Below are 20,052 nucleotides of genomic sequence, written 5' to 3'. Positions count from 1 at the left end.
TCAAGCTTAATAGACCAATTGGCTAGGTCACCAAATTTATGCATGAAGAGTTTTGGCTAAGATGTTGGCGCAGTTTTTTCAGCTACAACAATTGAAATTGACAGACTTATTACAGAGGACATGGAAGTCTAAACCTAAAAACATTTATTTTCATACAGTGGTTGCCAAACTATTAAGGACTCTACTGTTATGGAATTATTAAATTTTATATAAATTCAAAAATATATAATTATTGCACTGCACCCTTGCACATAAAAAAAAAAAAGAAAAAAAAAAGTGTCACTTTTGCACTTTTTGCTTGTTTCATCCAGTTGTAGCTTTTGAACCAAAACTTAACAGTTTACTGGCTTCAATTAAAAATGGAAATTAAGCTTTTGTCATTCATATAAGTATTAAGAATTATTTCCGTTCAGAATTTGTTTATTAGAAAGAAATGGGTTACAAAGAAGCTTCTGAATGACTTTAAGAAGTCAAAGGGGTTGTCACATTATCTGTATGATAGCCAGTGTTCTGATTTGGCATTTTTTTGTACATGCTCTCATTTGACTACAACCATTTGTTGTTTCTAATGTCCGAGTGACCAGATAAATTGATGTGTCAAATGTGTATTTTTAGAATGCACATATTATAATAAAACAATTTAAATCACTTGTTGTTTACATCGAGTTTCAGTCTGAAATGTTTAGTAAAGACAAAAATACTTTATCAAAAGGGCAAGTCTGAAGACAAGCATGAAGACCAACAAGTACGAAAGTAAACTGCAACACACTGTGCCTCTTCTTAACACAAGTCTGAAATTAAAGCAATTATGAGCATTTAAAATCAACAATTTCTTTATCACTTGGGAAAACAAGATGCTTGGCTGAATTGAGCAGTTCATAGCCTGATTGCCTGCATTCAAGGAAAAACAGAATTACAAATAAAATATTGGGGTGCGTTTTTATCAACAAGTCGATGCTTGAAGAATATAATTCTACTTGTTTGCATTGCTGCAAGGGTGCCCCACTACCCTCCCCTCTTACTGGGAGACACTACCCAGCAAGTTTAGAATTTCAGTAGTTCAATATTATACTAATGAAGACCTTGGAACCTACTTGGAGTTTAATAAGTTTTAGAGGACCAGTAAGGTGCTAAAAACTGATTTGGTTCAATCAGACAACCTAACGTCAAAAGTAAGGACATCAAAGAAAAACAATAAAGAAATTGCATACACAAATAATAAAAAGAGAACAGGCTTTAACTACCAATTTATTTCAAAATGTTATGAAAACAGAACTTCAGAAACAAGCACTACTAATGAAAGAGGATTTCAATACATACACTTACAGATGGTTTAATCTCTAATTTAGGTCTAAGCTTGAGTGGCTATTATAAAGCGCAGTCTTAATTTCACTGAAAATGACTGAGATGGGGGAAAATAAAGTTAAAAATAAATGTACCTATACATTGTAAAAACAAAGCAACCTAAAACTCGAGAAAAGAAGTGTTTGGTCATGAACAAAGTGAGGAACGCCATGTTAAATATTTAACAAGGTGGGTCATATCCAGTCTTTACTGCATCCATCAGATGAATGTTCAGTTGTAGTATCTTGATGGACCTGTCAAGGTAGAGGAGTTTAAGTGAAAACCAAAATATTATACAATTTAAAATTACAAGGACAAACACACTGAAACATCTATAAAAGTTAGAGGGGGATTGAGCATGCAATCTACAAAGGTCCTGTAACATACTCCAAAACATGTTTATGTTAATAATCATATGTATTAATTACATCCTTAATATTTGAATACTTGGTATAACAATTTTATTTACTGCACTCTCCTATTTGCAGTATCTGTGCCTGTCTCTATTTCCTGCTAGCTGGGTTGAAATTAAGGTAAATAGCACAACTGTACCAAGAGAGTAATTTATGGACAGGATGATTTGCCTATACTTTACCAGTAATCACAAACACCATGTAACAGTATATTCCACAACACTGATTGAATTGGAATTAATTGTTCTAGTTATAAAAAATGTTTTACACTTGGCACATGTTCTATTCTCACATTGCATAAGCACAGCTTCAACAAAGCAAGCATAAACATCTTTGTTTGACCCACAGAGACAGAAAAAAACAAACATCCTGCGTATGTTTGTTTGCACAATGCCAAAGAGCACAACATTTAATGATATAGAAGTGTGGTTTAAACAGTTGTCCTTTAAAGAAACAATGACATAAACAAGAAATTAGGGATGCATACCGGCTGCTGATATTTACTGGCCAATTATTTACCAAATTAAAACCATCTGTATATCATTTACACGCACGAAAATGCCAATATGAAAAACTGATGGTTTATTAAAATGAATTAGTAACACACTTTGTAAAAACTAATTCAAGAATTAAAAATGAAATTTTCATGAATTCAGAAATAATAATAGCCACAATATTTAGAAGGGTTGGTACTTCTAAGAACGTGTATTATTTAATTTCCACGTATTGTGGAAAACCCACCATAAACTGTTTGAAAGTGGCATTTACCTTCAGGCTTTAAAATAAGAGAAACCATCCAAAATGCTTTGAAACCAACAGACTTTGACTTCAGGGCCATCGGTATAATATCCATTAACGCTGCATGATTGACTGAATTAAGATTTCTGTGTAATTGGCCAACATATTCATAGTATGAATTTGTAATATTCGATCATATACGCTACATGTAAAATTGTTGTTTTGAACTATAAAAAAAAACAGAAGTGCAATGTTTTAAAAGTACAAAATAACCCTTTTTCATATCAATCATCATGTTATCATATTTAGTTATTTTTTTGTATAATTTTTTCTTCTAATCATCTTTTATTGGTGCTCTCTTTTTTTTTCTCCCCAATTTGGAATGCCCAAATACCAATGTGCTCCAATTCCTCGTGGTGGTGTAGTGTCTCACCTCAATCCGGGTGGCAGAGGACAATCTCAGTTGCCTCCGTGTCTAGACGTGGCTTGTTGAGCGCATTACCACGGAGACGTAGCGCGTGTGGAGGCCCACGCTATTCTCAGTGGCATCCACGCACAAATCACCACGCGCCCCACTGAGAGTGAGAACCACACATTATAGCAACCATGAGGAGGTTACCCCATGTGACTCTACCCTCCTTAGCAACCGGGCCAATTTGGTTGCTTAGGAGACCTGGCTGGAGTCACTCAGCATGGCCTGGATTCAAACTTGCGACACCAGGGGTGGTAGTCAGCGTCAGTCTTCTCTACCCAGGCCCCCCAATTGGTGCTCTCTTTAAATGTTGGTCTGTCATGTGTTCAACAGATCCAATCCATGTTCAATTGAAATTACTGGATTTATTGTTAGAACAGTAAAAAACTTTTGTACATCTTTGTAAATGTTTAAAGCATAATTATTATTAAGCAAAACTGTGATCTGATTTTAAAATAAGGCGAGTTAACAAATATCGATCTAAAGGTTTTATGTTGTTGTTAAAGTCGGTATCAGCCAATGCTCATCTCAGTGCATACCAACAAGAAATATTAATAATTCTACAATGTTTGCAGGTTTTACTCTCAATAGAGATTGAACAATGACAGAGCATGTCATAAAGCCAGTTTAATCAAACCACAATTGTGTTTTTGTGTTATACCTGACATGCCACTGGAGAATCTGTCACTAGAGCTGTGTGGGAGACGAGAGGATGAGTAGTTCATACTGCTTGAGGAGCTTGAGGGTATGGACTTTATACTGGGCAGTGGCACCTGAAAGACATTCCACATACATTCAGACTTAAAACTATAAGACTGTTCTGAAGAACAATCTTCAAATGTCTGACCATGTGATTAATGACCCATTGTACTTCTTTAGACATTGCGGTTCATTTTAGTCATGCTCTTTTACTACCAATTTTGTTCAGGTAAGTATTATTGTCAGATACATCAGTTCATACAAAAAAAATAAAACAAAAGGCAAAAGAAGTGTTAAAATTATTGGTGGTTTACTTTTAGCCTAGAGGGAACAAATGATACATTTCCATTTTGTACCACTATCGATGAACGTCACTGCAAAATGCCGTCTCCCGACTACACACTACAGCTGTTCAAACATAATCTTAATTAGTTGAGAAATCACAAGTCAACAATTTTGTGTATAAAAATGTAAATGTCACATTGCAAGGGAAGTTAGGAATATAAAGCAATCCCCACATCCTGTGTTAGGAGGGTATTCAGCAAAGAAAACACTCAGGAAAAAACCCCCAAAAAAAACAACTGCCACCAGTTTGCTTAAAATCTGGCGGTTTGCAACAATATTAGCAAAAAAAAAAAAAAGTTGTTTTAAAGTTTGCTTTAAAATAAACCAAAACTGAAGCCAAATTAAACTTGACAAATTTGTGCACGGCAAATACTGGACAATACTGCGCTTTAATATTAAATAAAGCATATATGCATAATTAAAACAATTAAAAAAAAAAAAAAAATTCTCAAAGATTTGTATTATTTGTTACCGTTGAAATACTCCGAAGGCGGTACTCCATGAGAACATCTGTGAGCTTCTGAGTGACCTTAAGGACAATCTGAGCATCATCCTCATTCTCAATACGAAAGGAGTCCTAAAAACAAACACACCAAGTCTCCAAATGGTTCATAATATACACTAAATAAAGCATTTCAATATGCACAGTGTATGCAAAAGAGAACTGGTACCAGATATTTGAGCAGTGTTGCAGGGATGCTATTGCCCTCCAAGACATTAGGGTCATTCCCCATCATTTTGTCCACACTGCTGTGCATCTCATTGGGGTAAGGTCTGCCCATTGCCTCACTATGCTGGCCAGTCCCAAAGTCGTCTGTGCCCATGCACATGGATCCATCGTCAAGGAAATGTTGCATGCCCTCTGGTTCCATTATTCCCATGTCTGGCCCAGACATGCCATTTCCATAGCGACCTGGGCTTGTGAAGTCTCCCATGTCAGGCTGGCCTCTTCTCATGGGGCCATCATCCAGATGCATGAAATCAGACATCAATCCACCTCGGGGAGGGAATTCCTCCCTGAACATGGGGTCTGGGAAATGACCTCCAAATGGGCCACCTGACGGAGTGACATGTCCATTACCAACATTAACAATCAATTGCACCAGTTACTGTATCAGTGGCTGATTTTTTCTACAATAGCCTTCATAAATGCACATAAAACGTAATGTCCAGAAAACAATCTTTTAGACGATCTGATCATCGGAAAAGCCTGACATTTATTATAAAACAGCCAAGATGATGAATGCATTCAACAAATCAAAATTCAAGCAAACAAGCACAGGTGACACTAACCTTGTTGTGACCTGCGAGGAGGTGGCCCATGGACACCTGCAGATCCTGTAAAGCCCATGTTGGGTTGTGCAGATCCTACGAGAAACAAACAGCTGGATAAGTAACTGGAAGGGCTGGGAGAATTTAAGAGTTTTACAGTAGATTTGAATACACAAAAGCCTACAACTTCAGAATAGCATTTAACATCAGCAATAACTAACACTTTATATTAAGGTTATATTTGTTAACATTAGTCTATCCATTAGGTACCATGAATTTACAATGAACAGTAATTTTTGTACAACATTTATTACTCTAAAAAATTAGAAAATTAAATTAAATGAACATTTGAACAAATTAACAGTTTCTCTCATCAGTTACTTACTCTAGTGCCATCCCAGATGTGTATGACTGACATTCTTCAGCAGAAAAACGAAATAAGACTCAGTTTTGTAAGTTCAAACAATCAGCACTTTAAAGCTCCAAAAAGTACAGATAGTTATAGTAAAAGAAATCTAGACTACTCCAGTGGTTAAATTAATGTCTTCTAAAGTGATACAAATCGCTTTTTGTATGCAAAACAGCTAAATATTTAAGTACATTTCACTATACTGGTTTACTTCCGCTCTCCAATGCACGTCCATGAGGGGATCATGTTTACATAGCCTCTCGCGTGACACAAGCGGGTAAGCGTGTTCACGTGAGAACTGATGTGACGGAACCAAAAGTGCAGCTCGGTTTATTTACAACAGAACGCTGTTAACAAGCTTCATTGGTTTTGCTTTCATTTGAACATGTAAGCACGCACTGGAGAGTGACTGGAGTCAACAATTATAGGGAAAAGGATTTAAAAATTGATCTGCTTCTCATCCAAAGTGATCATATCACTTTAGAAGACATTCATTTAACCACTGGAGTCACATGGATTACTTTTACAATGCTTGGCTGTGCTTTTTGGAGCTTGATCACCATCCACTTGCATTGTATGGACCTACAGAGCTGAGATACTCTTCTAAAATTCATTGTTTGCTTTTCTGCTGAAGAAAGAAAGTCATACACATCTGGGATGGCATGAGGGTGAGTAAACAATGAGGATTTTCATTTTTGGGTGAACTATTCATTTAATGTTATCTTTAATAAATACAACCTTATTGTAGTGTTACCACAATAACAAACAGACATGCTGATGGCAATAGTGATGTCAATAGAAGGGGTTGGCAATTTTCACCATGCAAATAAGGGACAATTGAGCATTTTAAGCAGTTAAATATCAGATGATGCCGTTAAGGGTTTCGCCACTGAAGTACTGGAGGCCATAATTTTGGCCAAAGTGCAGGATATTCCGGCTTATACAGGACAGCTGGCAACCTTAGACAATATATTGGCAACACAACCATTTAACTATTATTCGCATTGCCCGTGTCAGCTTGACTGATTCACAAAAACGTTAGCTCCACCTCGTGTCAATTAGAAAACCTATCGAAAACTAAAAAAAAAAGGAACTTATTTGATGTCACTGTTTTTGCAATCTATTTCTTTGTGACAAGGATATGTCCTGTAATATACATTTTGGAATAAGTGTGTGTTTTCAGGAATGTCTCTGAGATGAAATAAAAATGTCTGTAAAATGATATTTAGCTGTGAATTCTAGGACCAGTTAAGACTGTTTTGTAAACGGTCATTTTAAAGCTTATTACTTAATCTAACTAAATAAACTGCCCCCTTTGCTAAGCAATAATATTTAACACAATCAGAATAAAGTAAACAAGTGTTGTGGGATGTGATAATGCAATTTAACATATAAGCTTATGTTTAATTTTGTTGAGTCTCTCTCTCAGCAGTGTCTGAAGAGATCTCCCAGACATAAACAATTAAACGAAAGGGACAATTAAGAGTTATTGCTGCAGCATTAAGAGCAGTATATGCGAGACCGTGTGTCTGTGGATAGTTAGGTGTATGCATCTGTGCTCACCCTCCTTGCTAGGGGTACTTCTCTAAACAATTTTGAAACTTGTAATACAGCAATTCTCTTACTGCTGCTTCCCTAGGATGATTCACTTCTGTTGCTCTCCTCATTTGTTAGTCGCTTTGGATAAAAGCATCTGCTAAATTAATAAACGTAAATGTAGATCGGATGTATGAGAACTCCGGATGTATGTGCCCCAATGTATGGGGCACATACATACATACTATATATTTATATATATATAAAAAAAACACACACACACACACACACGCCAATGCAACATCTCCAAGTTAACGGAAGACCAAAGGGTAGTGATACTGCAATTGTGCCAGGATCAATTAACTGATCTTCTTAAATTACACACAGACAAGCACAGTCTAGGCCACACATATCAAAAGCAGCACTTGCCATTTCTGGTTCATGCATTCTGCTAACGATAATACAATCTCTGGAAATTCCATCTCCTGACTTCAGCCTTTTGCAGACACTATATTCTGTCAATGAATTGGTTTTCAATTAAGAGTGAATTTTTTGTATTGCACAAAAGAAATGTTCACTTAAATTCAGCAATTTTGTTCTCATAAAACCTCATTAAAACACAACCCCTAAAAGCCCTTTTTTTGGCCAACCTATACACTAGATATCGGCATAAGCCAAAAAAAAAGTATTTGTGGATAACTAAATTGCATTGTATGTGTGTGATATATTGCTATCATAATAGCTTTTCTGCAGAATAATGGGTAGATGTGTCCGTTGTCGGAGGACATATGACTTACTCATTCCCTGAAACGCCACAACCTCACAAGGCTCCCTAAGCATAATCTAGAGAAAATCAGACAAGAATATGTGATGAGAACTGCAACTAGGTCTCCAAATGCTTTAAAGTTATGTCATTGGATATGTCCATTTTTCCTTTTACCTTAATTTGACCTCTGCCCTCAGCTTTTTCCACTTCAGCAGCAGCAGCTTTAACAGCTTTTCGGATGGCTGGATCTCTAACTGCAGCCTCCTCATCATGAGGAACCTTGTCTTTGTGGTTCTGCTTCTGTATCCCAGGGAAAGTAAAATAAAAAATAGAAAAGAGAGAGCTGAATCACTGAAGGGATGAATATTTTATCAGAAGCATGGATAGAGACTAAATCTACTGTTTATCTGTGCACTGACACAACAGTGTTTATGAAGACTTTACCAAGTATCTGAAGGAGTGCTTCCAGCCCTGGACATGAGCAGCCATATCATACTGCATATTCTGAACCTTACACAGTTTACACTGGTAATGAGGAGGAACTGACTTGGATGGGCTTCGATACTCCCACACATACTGCATGCCTATGAATGCAAAAACACATCTGAGAGAAGTTGCAACAGCAGGTGTCTTATCTTGTTTTACGTATTCTGAGCTGATAAGGCTTGCCTTCATGGTGAAATATACATTGTCTAGTTTGTTACAGTATTTTTATCTTATATTCATTCATTTAATCATATGTAGCATATAAACACTCTGAGGGCCTCATTCATGATACAAGAGCACAACAAATTTACAATGCATCCGGTAAGTATTCACAGCACTTCACGTTTTCCATTTCGTTGTGTTACAGCCTTATTCCAAAATTGATTAAATTCATTATTTTCCTCAATTCTACTAACAATATCCCATAATGACAAAGTGAAAGAAGTTTTCTTTGAAATCTTTGCAAATTTATTAAAAATAAAAAACTAAAATCACATGTACACATTCACAGCCTTTGCCATGACACTCAAAATGGAGCTCAGGTGCATCCTGTTTCCACTGATTATCCTTGAGATGTTTCTACAACTTGACTGGAGTCCACCTGTGGTAAATTCATTTGTTTGGAAATGATCACACCTGTCTATATAAGGTCCCACAGTTAACATGTCAGAGCACAAACCAAGCCATGAAGTCCAAGGAATTGTCTGTAGACCTCCGAGACCGGATTGTATCGAGGCACAGATCTGGGGAAGGTTACAGAAAAATGTCTGCAGCATTGAAGGTCCCAATGAGCACAGTGACCTCCATCATCCGTAAATGGAAGCAGTTTGGAACTATCAGGACTCTTCGTAGAGCTGGCCGCCCAGCCAAACTGAGTGATCGGGGGAGAAGGGCCTTAGTCAGGGAGGTTACAAAGAACCCGATGGTCACTCAGACAGAGCACTTGCGTTTCTCTGTGGAGAGAGGAGAACCTTCCAGAAGAACAACCATCTCTGCAGCACTCCACCAATCAGGCCTGTATGGTAGAGTGGCCAGACGGAAGCCATTCCTCAGTAAAAGGCACATGACAGCCTGCCTGGGGTTTGCCAAAGGGCACCTGAAGGATTCTCAGACCATGAGAAACAAAATTCTCTGGTCTGATGAAACAAATATTGAACTCTTTGGCCTGAATGGCAAGTGTCATGTCTGGAGGAAACCTCATCACCTGGCCAATACCATCCCTACAGTGAAGAATGGTGGTGCCAGCATCATGCTGTGGGGATGTTTATCAGTGGCAGGAACTGGGAGACTAGTCAGGATCGAGGGAAAGATGAATGCAGCAATGTACAGGGACATCCTTGATGAAAACCTGCCCCAGAGCGCTCTGGACCTCAGACTGGGGTGAAGGTTCATCTTCCAACAGGACAATGACCCTTAACACACAGCCAAGATAACAAAGGAGTGGCTACGTGACAACTCTGTGAATGTCCTTGAGTGGCCCAGCCAGAGAGAGATATAACATCTCTGGAGAGATCTGAAAATGGCTGTGCACTGACGCTCCCCATCCAACCTGATGGAGCTTGAGAGGTCCTGCAAAGAAGAACTGCCCAAAAATAGGTGTGCCAAGCTTGTAGCATCATACACAAAGACTTGAGGCTGTAATTGGTGCCAAAGGTGCTTCAACAAAGTATTGCAAAGGCTGTGAATACTTACGTGATTTTGTTTTAAATTTTTAATACATTTACAAAGATTTCAAAAAACTTCTTTCACGCTGTCATTATGGGGTATTGTTAGTAGAATTGAGGAAAATAAATAATTTAATCAATTTTGGAATAAGGCTGTAACATAACAAAATGTGGAAAAAGTGAAGCGCTGTGAATACTTTCCGGATTCACTGTATGCAAATTCTTTGTAAAGCCATTCTTACATCAATTGTTGCATTGCAAGAATTAATGATTTACACAGAATTCGTTTATGCTTGTTTCATTAACGTGGCCATTAACTCTTATTTACCTTATGTTTAACAAGTAGGCCTGTCACAATAATTACGTTATCGACTTATCGTACAATATATGGACATGACCCAGATCATTTTTGCTGATCTCGATATTGGACATTGTGTTTACATAAGAACGTATGTCACCAACATTATAGTCTTCTATATTACTGCCCTCTCGTGTTATAGGCGGGGCTCAGGCAGCTCCTCTCCACACACACACACACACACACACACACACACACACACAAAGATTACGTGTTACTCGAGGCGAATAGGCGTTGTTCCCGACAACAGCATAATTCCAGTAAGAAAGTTTGGAAGAATAAGTCCAAATAGACTTGGTTTAAAGGTGCATTCCACAGCTCCAGATTGGGAAAATTTTGTCTTTAAGCCGAATGAGAGAGGAGAGCCCTTTACCATGAACGATCCGATATGTTGACTTTGTTTAAAAACAGTGGCAACGAAAACTGGCAATACAAACCTAAAACCTCATCTAAAACATAACCATTCCATCCAGTTTTCCGAGCTGGGAACAAAAACCACAGTTGGAGATGGGCCTTCCAGAATTAAATTTTTTTTTACTTTCCAATTCCAATGTCTGAATATTCTTAAGAATTAAAAGTTTATTGTTTTTTGAAAGGGAGTACATGCGTTATTATGCTATTACATTATCAATTGCATAACATGATCTTAAAATGACAAATGTCGTTTATCGCAATTATTTCTGGGACAATATATCGTCCAACAAAAGTAGTTATCGGGACAGGCCAATTAACAAGTATATATACACACAACTGAATGGGGAAAAATAAAAATCTCCTGAACTGCTTGCCAGGCATACATTTTCGTAACATTTCAGATGAGCAATTAAATGAAAAAAAATATATTGTAATAAGTTAAAAACATTAACTCATATCAGGCTTACTAAAATTGCATTTTTCAGGTTGGTCCAGCAAGTGTACATATGCATTCTAGAATAAGAACTGTTATGAGACAAGGTGATGGCTTTGCCAATAAGGCAACTAGCGCTTAGCCTCCATCTATATGTTATGGCATGGAACAGTTTGGAAAATATATCTTTACTTACCAATAATAGTTTCGGTGACCGATTTCAGACGTTTAGTCAGGGAGGGTATGGTCTGGATGGATCCTTTTTTGTCAGTGAAGACTGGTGAAACACACACAGCTAAGTGAGTAATATCAAAAGGGACATGGGGAGGCACAATAAGCCAAGATTAAAGCTCAAAGGTGGCATTAGGGTTTCCACTCAATAGAACCAATACTAAAGGCTTACTGCATCCCAAAAAACGAAAAGACCATAGCATCCCCAAAAATAAAAAGACCAGAGCACTTAAAGCACACAGTCATAATATAATAACAGATTGTGGTCAAACAAATGAGCCACAACTTTTTAATCTTACACAGTGAACAACATACAAACTCAACGGTTTCAAATAAGCATGCTGACTTTGAAAAGTTGCAGATGGGTTTCTGGACACAGTTTCATAGTAAAAGTGCACTGGTTCAAACCTGGTTCAGCCAATCCACTGTAGCAGTGTAACAGTTCTGAACAAGTTCAAGGCCAACTGTGCACTCACTTCATGGAACGCGTTTTCAAAACGATGAAGTTATAATGTATTTCACACTAACAATTTCCTTTAGCACCTTGATGCACACCCTGTGCATGATGCCGTAATCACTGAAATATTGCTTTGCATGACTCAAATGTGGCCATACAGGGAACAAAGGTGGGATACCCCACCTTCAAGTGTACTTGGTCTTGAAAGAACATGGCAAAAGCATTTCAAGAGCTGGACACTTGAACGCTGCTTAAAAGAGCAAGATGTTGAAGTTTCTACTGTTGTTCATCACATTATTTAGTGTTGGGAACTGAGAAATGGTTATTTTTCAGAACTGGTTCCAGTTTCAAAAAAATAAAAATACTAGAACCAAATGATTAACAAAACTTTCAGTTCTGTTAAACATTTTCAAATGTGCTTTCTTCCACCCATGCGGATGGAACACGATACAATAACACTCAGCGCTTCCTGCACTAGTATTCAGCAGTACTACTGAATCTACAGCAGGAAACACACAATGTGACTAATTGTCTAAATTCCAAACAAAATACTTGGAGGCTTTTTTCAGTGAATCAACTCACTTCAGAGCAGTCACTGAATTTATCCGATTCACTTACTGAACCGCAAGTCTTGAGTTGTTATTTGAGGCTCGAGACTTAAATTTAATAAATACGAATGAATGATATTTTAGTTTTTTTTTATATATTGTTAGAACCAATTATTGGATTGCATTTATGCTGCATTAAAAAGTTGCAGAGGGGGAAAAAAAAAACATTTGCATTTCTCATTTCCAAATATTTCTTCCAAAATTGGTTCGAAAAGAATCATTAATAGAATCTGACCCAAACTGATATATCCTTATGATTCCAATCTCTAAAGGCCTTTGCACACCAAACACAAATTTGCGCCACGATTTCTCGACATGTTGATTTCTCAAGATTATGAATCGAAACAATGGATTCCTACACACCAACGATAACGATGCCGAACTGCGTGCCGGCAAAGCGAAGCTTACTTTTTATGATGAGTGCACATTTATTTTTTCATCTGCCTGTGATGAAATGACCTAACCATTAAAATGATAATCTCTGCCTTGCACCATGAATTGTCTTCATAATGTACATTCCACATTGATGCATTTTTTTTACCTTTGCATTTAATTTTACGTAAATTCTCCTACATAAATATTTGCGGCATCTTTGCCTTTGTATCACTTTCTTTTAATAAACAACTTAACGGTTCACAAATGTATTCTTCGCTAAATATTAATAATACTGCTGTGAATCTCGGCACACTCTGTGCCACTTTACATACAAAAACATGGTGGTTTCTCAAAATTATGTAATTGTCATTGCGGTGTTATCGTTAAGTTGTTAACAGTTGTGCTGCCGTCAGAAGTCTAATAATAATAATAATAATAGGTCAGACTGAAGTTGGGTTGTGTTTTTAAATGTTACATTTAATTAGTAACACATTTGGTTTTAAGCAATTGTACTGTAACACAAGTAGATATACTTGGCCATGTGATACACTCAATATTTTTCCAACTGACAACATCTGTTTTCTGTGTCCCGAGTGTGCATTATGCAATGATTTCAAACAAATGTATTTACAAGTACTTTTAGTATGCATGGCAGTAGAATATAATCAGTATAGATCCAAATGATAATGTTTTAACCATTAATATTATTTAACAAAATTTTCTAAAATCACCTCTCAGACTACGTACATATGATAATACTGCCAGTCAACTTGTCCAGCAGGAGAACTAAAATGATTGGTGAAAGTGCCTTGAATGCTTTCTCTTTGAACAAATCAACAACAAACTCTTCATCACTGCAGCAGCTTGTAGCACAATACATTTTTTTTTTCTCTATATACAATCGAGAGAACTTGTTTGCAATCTTGTCAAGTTTTTATCCATGCAGAGCGAATGGTAGACCAGCTGAAAGGTGTGTTTAGCCACTTAACATACCGGGGTAAAATTGCTTGTTGATTAGTGCCACCTATAATAAGGCGTGAATGTGTTAACGCCGATCGCTCATGCCGTTTTCTGTGAAAGGCCCATTTGTCTTTGCTGTGCAAGGCCTTAATACGTTTAAATAGGTTAACAGATGTGCAAAACATTTGTCTGAAATAGAACTAGTTAGCACAACTATAAGAGCTGTGCTTGTGTGTTAAATTTAGGGCTGAAGCACCAAAAGCGCTCAAGAACCCAGTAGAAGTGGCACATGGCAATAACATTACCAAGGCCAGACAGAGCTGAAGGTGAAAGGGCAGAACTGGGTTCTGAGGGCAGGACTTACCTATGTCACCATTGTGGGGTGGCTGCTTTTTCTGTCATAGCCGACAAATAAAACCGTCAGGAGGAGAGAGAAATAAAGAGGAATTAGAGAGATATAACATCATAGGAGTTAAAGAGCAGACCCCTCTCCTGCTCCTCCTAAATTCTCCAGTTCTGTTCTCCACTCCACTTCAAAATAGAGGGCGATAGTCCTTGGACAAAAGGACACTTGAGCAATCAAAGTGTCTCTTCGCCAGACACTCTCACATGAGAATATTCATGCTTTATCCATCCCCAAGAATGGAGTTTTATAAAGTAGACAAGAACACATGGCATGATAAAAGAGCAACATATTTCCAAACAGAAGGCAGCAGCTCTGCTTGTCTTTTACAGGAGAAAATAAGCACTGTTTCAGGTCAATGACTAAACAAAGGGCATGCATACCTATGATAAATAGATTATGTTCTTACACTTTAGATATAAGCCACTATAAGAGAGGACTTCTTAAAAGTTGCCGATACAAGGCCTGTGTTGAGTGTGTGCTGAGCACATCAAGCAACAGAATTTTAAATTCACTTTAATTAGACGTTAATGTTTTGCAGTTGGTTATTGATATATATAAAGCATCTTGAAATTCATCGTCTTCTAATCATATTGGTTTCAGATGAAAATAAACTGAATGCTCACTGATATTCAGGGCAGAGGTCTTGGCTTTATTTTTTCCGATTGGCAACAGCCCACTCACCCTTATAATATGGCGTGAGAGCTGAGGAATATAGCTCACTTTCAGCCTTAAAAGTGGGGCTTCCAGAACCTCCCCAACACTATGCCAGGCCTTTTCACTTAATTTTGCAAGGCCCAGTCAACTAAAAGATTTGTGTTTCGATATCTGAAGCAGGCAACACTCAGCAAAAGAGTGTATCTCTTCAGTCAAAATCAAAAACGTAACACTGTCAAACAAGCCTATACAGACTGTTTGCAGCATTATGCCAGAAAGAGCAGCTGCTTCATGGCATTACAGTAACTTAAACAGAAAGGCAGTTGGGTGAAATCAATCCAACCCAGTGTTGAGGTGTCTACATCTGATGTGATCTGACAATGCTGGTTGCAATCAGTGCTAATTTTGAGGTTTTATCAAAACAAAAAACAATGTGGCAATTGACAGACCCAAGTCTGCAGATGATCTAGATCTCAATTCTAAAAAGTACTGATTTAAAGGAATAGCTGGGGTTAATTACAAGTTAAGCTCAATCGACAGCATTTGTGGCATCATGTTAATTACCAAAATTACTTCTTTCTCTTAACTCCTTTTCTTAAAAATAAAAAGGGGGCAAAAATCGAGGTTACAGTGAGGCACTTAAAATGGAAGTGAATGCGGCCAATTAATGGAGGGTTTAAAAGGCAGAAATGTGACACTTGTAACTTAATAAATCCCTTAAATTAATTATCCTGTAAAACACATTTTATTTGACTTGTAAAGTTGTTTAAATCTTTGTTTTTGCCAGATTACAGGGTTTACATCATGGCAAATTGTAAAATTGGATTTAACTTTACACATAAATTTACCCATCATACTTCGTGATTTTATCACACTAAAATCATGTTAACATGCATATTGTTTACAAAAGTGAATATGTTAATGTTTCTGGATTGGCCCAATTCACTTCCATTGTCAGTGCTTCACTGCAACCCAGATTTTTCTTTTTTTTCTTTTTTTTAAAGAAAAGGAAGGACGAGTCCAAGTTAAATTTGTGGTAATCAACGTTATGCCACAAATGCAGTCAATTGAGCTTAACTTGTATCAAACCCAAAATATTTCTTAAAGTTTGAAGTTGATATAGTTGTTTTCAGAGACCAACTGTGTCATTTGCACTACCGTCATTGCATTTCATTGCCTGCAATTACTGCTGCAGTAATTGCCGAATTGTTGTGCATTAGGGATGGGTAATACCACTTATTTTCTTTTTGATCCGATACCAAGTACTTTTAGGCCAGTATCGCAGATATCGATACAAATACCTCTAATAAATAGAATTTTTACAAATTCTTTGGATAAAATTAGTAATATAAATTTACACACACACATTTATAGGTCTAAGCAGAAAAATATTAGGCTGCTTTGTTTACCTTTTACAAATAAGCAATATATACAACCCTATAGACCATAGATTAATCATAGATATTATTATTATTATTATTATATGGTTACTATTACTAAAACTAATTTACAATATGGATACTACAGTAATGCTGTAGCAAAACCATGATTCAGTGATTCAAATCCTCGGTTACTGCAAACAACAAAACAAAAAAAAAACCTTGGTTACCACAGTCGTGGTTACTAGTCATAGTACTAGTCTTAATACAATATTACTACAGTAAATCCATGGTAAATTTTCATAAGGGTATACATTTATTAACGAGGATTAAAGATCATTGTTAATGTTTTAACACCTCTGAATTGAAATACACCTGTAAAAATGGTCACACAAGCCATTATAATACATGTCATGTCTAGGTTTGCCAAAGCACTGCTGTATTTGAACGAGCACTGAACGCGCGAGCATTGTCTGCAGGTGTATTTTAGCATTTCTGCGCGTCAATATGAGCGGAAGAAAGAAATAGTTCCTGTGCCACGCAACAATTCGCTCATATAATTATTATTTTCCACTTTAACGCTTAAGAGATGCATTAATATTCATGTTATCTAAATAATAAGATCACTTGTTATTTTTTTTATTTATTTCAGAATCGATTTTTTTTTACGCGAGGATCGAGATTTTATACTTCAGTATCGATCCGCCCATCCCTATTTTGCATTTTATAAATATACTTTGATTTGACTGAATTAGTTAAGTATATTAATGAAGCAAACCTAGTTGATAACTTGCAATTTATACGAGCAAGATTCAATTAAACGATCTACTGAAGATTATCTTATGGAAATCACGTGATTTCACGACGGGAGCTTCATTGTGGGCCTCATGCTCATCAGGCCCAGATATGTTGTTGTGGATTTTCTAGATCTCACCTTCCCGCTGGTCCTGGTCCTCTTGCGAAGATTTGGCAGTGCTTCCATTCTGTAAACGATAAACCACCAAATATTACATTATTACAATTGCTACTGCCGTTTTATAGAAAGACATCAACCGCTTGACCGTTTACAAAACATATGCATAATGCTTTACAAACAATAAAAGGCGAGGAGATCGAAAAACTGTTGAAGAGTTATTCAATTTTTCTCAACCTTAAAGAGAAAGTACTAATAAAAACATGCGATACTGGGTCATGGCAAATGACTTTCCTGCTACATCGCAGTATCAAGCGCAGCTACGTTTAATGCGAGAACTCTCAAACCACAGACTTCAACCGTTAACGCAACTCGAAATAACGCATCTCTCATTTTAAAACGTTATTAAAATATTTACCTGTTCGCTGTAATTTATCAATCGTGCGTTATGCGAGCTTTTGTTTGATTTTTTTTTGTTTGTTTGAAGACAAGCTGCAGCGCAGAAACGGAGCGTTTAAGATGCAGTTTAGGCCCAAAGGCGTTGCTGACTCTTTTCAGAATAAAGGTCCTGTTTATGCCCATCAACGGATGACGAATCCTTTCTCTTTTTACAGTCAGGTTTCATAGTATATGTTGTATTCGACGTTCCACTCTTGTAGGTTATTCTGTTAATCATTCAATAATAATTTAATTGCTTCTAACGTTTAAAACACACTGTTGAAAACTACACTTTTGAAAAACAAAACCTTTATTTGGAATGGAGTTTGGTTAAACTGCCCAAAAAGATTGACATCAAATATTTTCATGTTGGATTTGTGACTATATTACACTGTCTATCTAGATATTTCTATTACCATAACATAATATTTCTAAGTACTTGGATGCTTTTATTTATTACAAAAATGAAAAGAGAAATAAAAGCGTTGTTGCCTGAAATTTAAGCAGGCATCTGTTTAGGCGGTCTGGTTGGTTGGGCTTCCAGAGACTTTGAAGGACCCCTTAATAGCTCAACAGCAGCACGAGTGATTGTCTATTCAGTTAAATAAACTTATCTAAAGTCGTCGTTCGATTGTGATATTTATATCGAAACTGTGAGTGAGTGACTTTGTGTTGTGCGGTTAATAACTGATAGTTCATCAACATTGAATTGACACGCTGATGCATATTTTTAAAATACAGCAAACATCAAAACCGATATCTATAGGCATCACAGCTTACAGACACACAGATCTGCTTCTGTAAAGCACTTAATGACGTGAACACAAATATTTTCGATTTTTTTATTTGCTATTTACAGTAGATGTAAACACAATTGTACATGGAAATTATGGTTATGATTTTGTATAACGTGTGCAACTGTCTTCGCTCATTATTAAGTGTAATGCTATTGATATAGGGAGAGTTGAACCAAATTTGCAAGATGTTTGATTAAACCAAAGTACATTTTGTCTGTTGTAATATCCTGGTTTTATCTAGTCAGTAATATGAATATTAATAATTCTGAAATGGAGGGTTGTTATTATTTTAGTTGGTCTCTAAAATGTTTACCTAAGACGTTTTTATATGGTGTTTAAAATACAAACTAATGTTGTTGTTTTTATTTTTTCACAGTTCCCTGCTTTTTTTTTTATTACCTGAAGAATGACCAAAAAGCGAAAAAGGCAAGATGATTTCCAGAAAGTCAAGCTTAAGGTTGGCAAAAAGAAGCCAAAAGCTGACAATGCAACAAATGTCAACTTTAAATCAAAAGCTATCCATTTACCAGAGCAGTTGAAGCATGGTGAATTAGGACCAACCACGCACAGGCAGCTCAGCATCAAGGTACACAAGTAGCAGCTGGCACTTTCTACTGACTTTTATCTGTTAAAGCCTAATTTTTCTTGAGATGCAACTGTTTTTTGTTATCCCCATCTGTGTCTTTCTACCAGGATCTGTTGTCTCAGCTACACCACTACAACAGTAATGTGAAGCAGGGCGCTCTGGTGGGTTTGCGAGAGCTGCTGTCAGCTCACCCCACACTGGTGGAGCAGCATGCCTCAGCTGTGCTGTCCGAGGTGGCTGCACTGTTCACAGACAAAGACAGCACAGTGCGAGCAGCTGCAGTGCGTCTGTTGCGTTTCATTGCTCAGTGCATCCCTGTCGAACGTGTTGCACCCTTCTTTCCCCTGCTGAGTGCCCACCTCACTTGTGCCATGACCCATATTTCAGAAGCCATCCAGGAAGATGCCCTCCGTGTCCTGGATGTGCTGCTCGAGCACTACCCCGGGCTATTGTCTCAGAGGCATACGGTTCTGTTGGCCAATTTTCTAGAGCTTATCTCCCAGAGACGAATTGGCAGAAAGACTGGGATGGGACAGGATAAATCAGGGAAAGGAGGCTTTGCTCTGACCATCAGTACAAATCGCTCTGTGACGGCACAGCAATGGAGACTCACTGTGCTACTCAGGTAATAATACAAATTATAATTCCCTCATTTACTTACCCTTATGGCATCTCAAAAAAATAAATAAAAATGATACATGATGTGTTCTCCATACAACACAAGTCAGAGGGGTCCAAAACTGTTATCCTACAAAAAGGACATTAAGGCAGCATAAAAGTAATCCATACAACACCAGTGGTTTTAATCTATGTTTTCTGAAGCGATATAATCGGTTTTGGGTGAGAAAATGACCAAAATGTAACTCCTTTTTCACTATAAATCATGACACCTGCAATCT

General features: G+C 37.1%; 2 protein-coding genes across 3 annotated transcripts in view; one reads left to right on the top strand and one right to left on the bottom strand.

Annotated features, from left to right (window-relative positions):
- Nucleotides 1-1,214: 1,214 nt before the first annotated feature.
- si:ch211-197h24.6 (uncharacterized) lies at nucleotides 1,215-17,882 on the bottom strand. Its single transcript, XM_052147216.1, has 12 exons — nucleotides 17,751-17,882; nucleotides 17,354-17,402; nucleotides 14,345-14,375; nucleotides 11,546-11,626; nucleotides 8,439-8,578; nucleotides 8,169-8,294; nucleotides 8,026-8,071; nucleotides 5,305-5,379; nucleotides 4,683-5,068; nucleotides 4,484-4,588; nucleotides 3,629-3,740; nucleotides 1,215-1,598 (listed from the first exon to the last, which is right to left on the bottom strand). Exons 2-12 carry the CDS (start codon nucleotides 17,399-17,401, stop codon nucleotides 1,576-1,578), a joined length of 1,173 nt encoding a protein of 390 aa, XP_052003176.1. The 5' UTR covers nucleotide 17,402; nucleotides 17,751-17,882; the 3' UTR covers nucleotides 1,215-1,575.
- Nucleotides 17,883-18,311: 429 nt separating this feature from the next.
- The window catches only part of LOC127658104 (testis-expressed protein 10 homolog), a 31,748-nt gene continuing 30,007 nt past the window's right edge, over nucleotides 18,312-20,052 (top strand). Inside the window, exons 1-3 of one of the 2 annotated variants that reach the window (XM_052147206.1) lie at nucleotides 18,312-18,423; nucleotides 18,944-19,153; nucleotides 19,261-19,778. In XM_052147206.1, the coding sequence (XP_052003166.1) occupies nucleotides 18,974-19,153; nucleotides 19,261-19,778 (698 nt within the window). In that variant the 5' untranslated portion in view covers nucleotides 18,312-18,423; nucleotides 18,944-18,973. Of the gene's footprint in view, nucleotides 18,428-18,943; nucleotides 19,154-19,260; nucleotides 19,779-20,052 lie in introns of both variants that reach the window. The other variant, XM_052147205.1, reaches the window with a different exon arrangement.

The sequence above is a fragment of the Xyrauchen texanus genome, chromosome 17 (assembly GCF_025860055.1).
Source record: "Xyrauchen texanus isolate HMW12.3.18 chromosome 17, RBS_HiC_50CHRs, whole genome shotgun sequence".
Classification (NCBI taxonomy): Eukaryota; Metazoa; Chordata; class Actinopteri; order Cypriniformes; family Catostomidae; genus Xyrauchen; species Xyrauchen texanus.
This window is presented reverse-complemented; position numbering and strand designations above follow the sequence as displayed.